This window comes from Lupinus angustifolius, unplaced genomic scaffold, assembly GCF_001865875.1.
Source record: "Lupinus angustifolius cultivar Tanjil unplaced genomic scaffold, LupAngTanjil_v1.0 Scaffold_2_307, whole genome shotgun sequence".
Lineage (NCBI taxonomy): Eukaryota > Viridiplantae > Streptophyta > Magnoliopsida > Fabales > Fabaceae > Lupinus > Lupinus angustifolius.
The window spans coordinates 517-2,102 of NW_017716714.1; the positions used below are offsets into that span (position 1 = coordinate 517).

The window sequence follows — 1,586 nt, forward strand, 5'->3', positions numbered from 1 at the left end:
TGAATTCAGTGCAGGAAATCCTATTAGGTAGAGAGGGACCTCTGCATTCATAGGCTCCCAAAACAGCATTGAAATCTCCTATGAGACACCAAGGTCCCTGATGATTGACCATATCCTCATGTAGATTGAGCCAAAGACTTCTTCTAACTGCATAGCTAGTATGAGCATAAACCGCACCTATAAAAGATAACCTGTTATCCTTCATCACAGAAATAGAAAAGTGTTGGTTGGAAGTTCTGATCACAGAAGGGTCCATATCTAATCTGCAAAGACCCCAAAGAGAAGGGCTTAACTCAGGTCTGTCATTAGAGGCAAAGACCTTAAGATTAAGGGAGTTCCAAAATGATAAATGAACTACATCAAAGTGTATCATGGGTTCAGCAAGAAAAATCAAGTCAGGTTTATTAGTATTGCAAATTTTTTTCAAAACAAGTCTAGTTTTGGGATTACCAAACCCCCTGCAATTCCAGTACAAAACTATCATTGATTATTTGTCAAGAGCCCACCCCTTCAGGTATAATGAATTTTTTCAGTATTGCTTCTCCTTCTCAACTTCTTTTTCTTAGACTTGCTAAGAACAGTGGTGAAAGTTTCCTCCTCTGAGCATTCCTCATCATTAGCCCAAAGCTTACCTATTATTCTCATATCATTGGCTGCCACAAGGTTAGCTATTTCTGCAGTTTCCTGAACTATTGCATTATCACACGGATTAGCCTCATTTTCCTCAACTGATTCAGGGATGCCTTCACTAGACCCTGGAGAGTCAGATTGATTCATGTCTTTTGGTGATTCAGGATTCACCATGTCCATGAGATTATCATTTCTCTCAACCTCCAAATCAATGACTAAATCACTGATTTTGATTTCCCCCTCACCTTTGCCCAAGTGAGGCATATCATGATTCTTTACAACCTCCTCAGAAGCTTGTTTTTTCACCCTCGGTTTTCTTGTGTCATCAGCTTTGGCATTGGTGTTCTTCCTACACTGAAATTCAGTATGACCAATAGCTTGACAATGATGACAGAAAGCTGGAAGATTCTCATACTCAATTGCCACAAAAAAAGCAAAATTGTCTCTTTCCACCAATATTTGGTCAGGGAGGTGGCTTTTTAGATTGAGCTCCACTAAAACCTTAGCAAAGTGCCCAAATGTTCTGTTATGAGTTGCTTCATCTAGAGATATTGGGGTTCCTATTCCTCCTGCTATAGAAAACAGAATCCTTGGATTCCAATACTCCTGAGGCAGATTGTGTATCTTCACCCAACATTGGGTGTGAGATTGTTTCTGGAGTGCAGGGTTAAAATCAGGGGTCCATAGGAACATTCTCAGGAACCCCGGTTTTAAGCTCCATGAGCCAATGGCACAAATCATGCGCATATCTTCCAGAGAAGCAAAAGAAAACTCATAGAACCCTTTCCCTAGGGAGACCATGGACCATTTGCCAATCATGTTCCAAAGTGGCAACAGTTTGGATCTCAGATCTGTGAACTTGAGAGGAGTGTCTCCTTTGGACATTATTAACCTTCCATGGAGGTGAGTCTTGCACCTCTGGATCCCTTCCTGATAATCAACCTCAGGGATTTTGA

At 40.9% G+C, this 1,586-nt stretch overlaps 1 protein-coding gene across 1 annotated transcript; it reads right to left on the reverse strand.

The window, feature by feature from the left end:
- Positions 1–510: 510 nt before the first annotated feature.
- Positions 511–1,515, reverse strand: LOC109337219. Its single transcript, XM_019574140.1, has one exon. The coding sequence runs from the start codon at positions 1,513–1,515 to the stop codon at positions 511–513; it is 1,005 nt and encodes a 334-aa protein (XP_019429685.1).
- Positions 1,516–1,586: the final 71 nt, after the last annotated feature.

Bases quoted from the DNA above. Each gene is read 5' to 3' on its own strand.
- LOC109337219 (XM_019574140.1), bottom strand. From the start codon at position 1,515: ATGTCCAAAGGAGACACTCCTCTCAAGTTCACAGATCTGAGATCCAAA.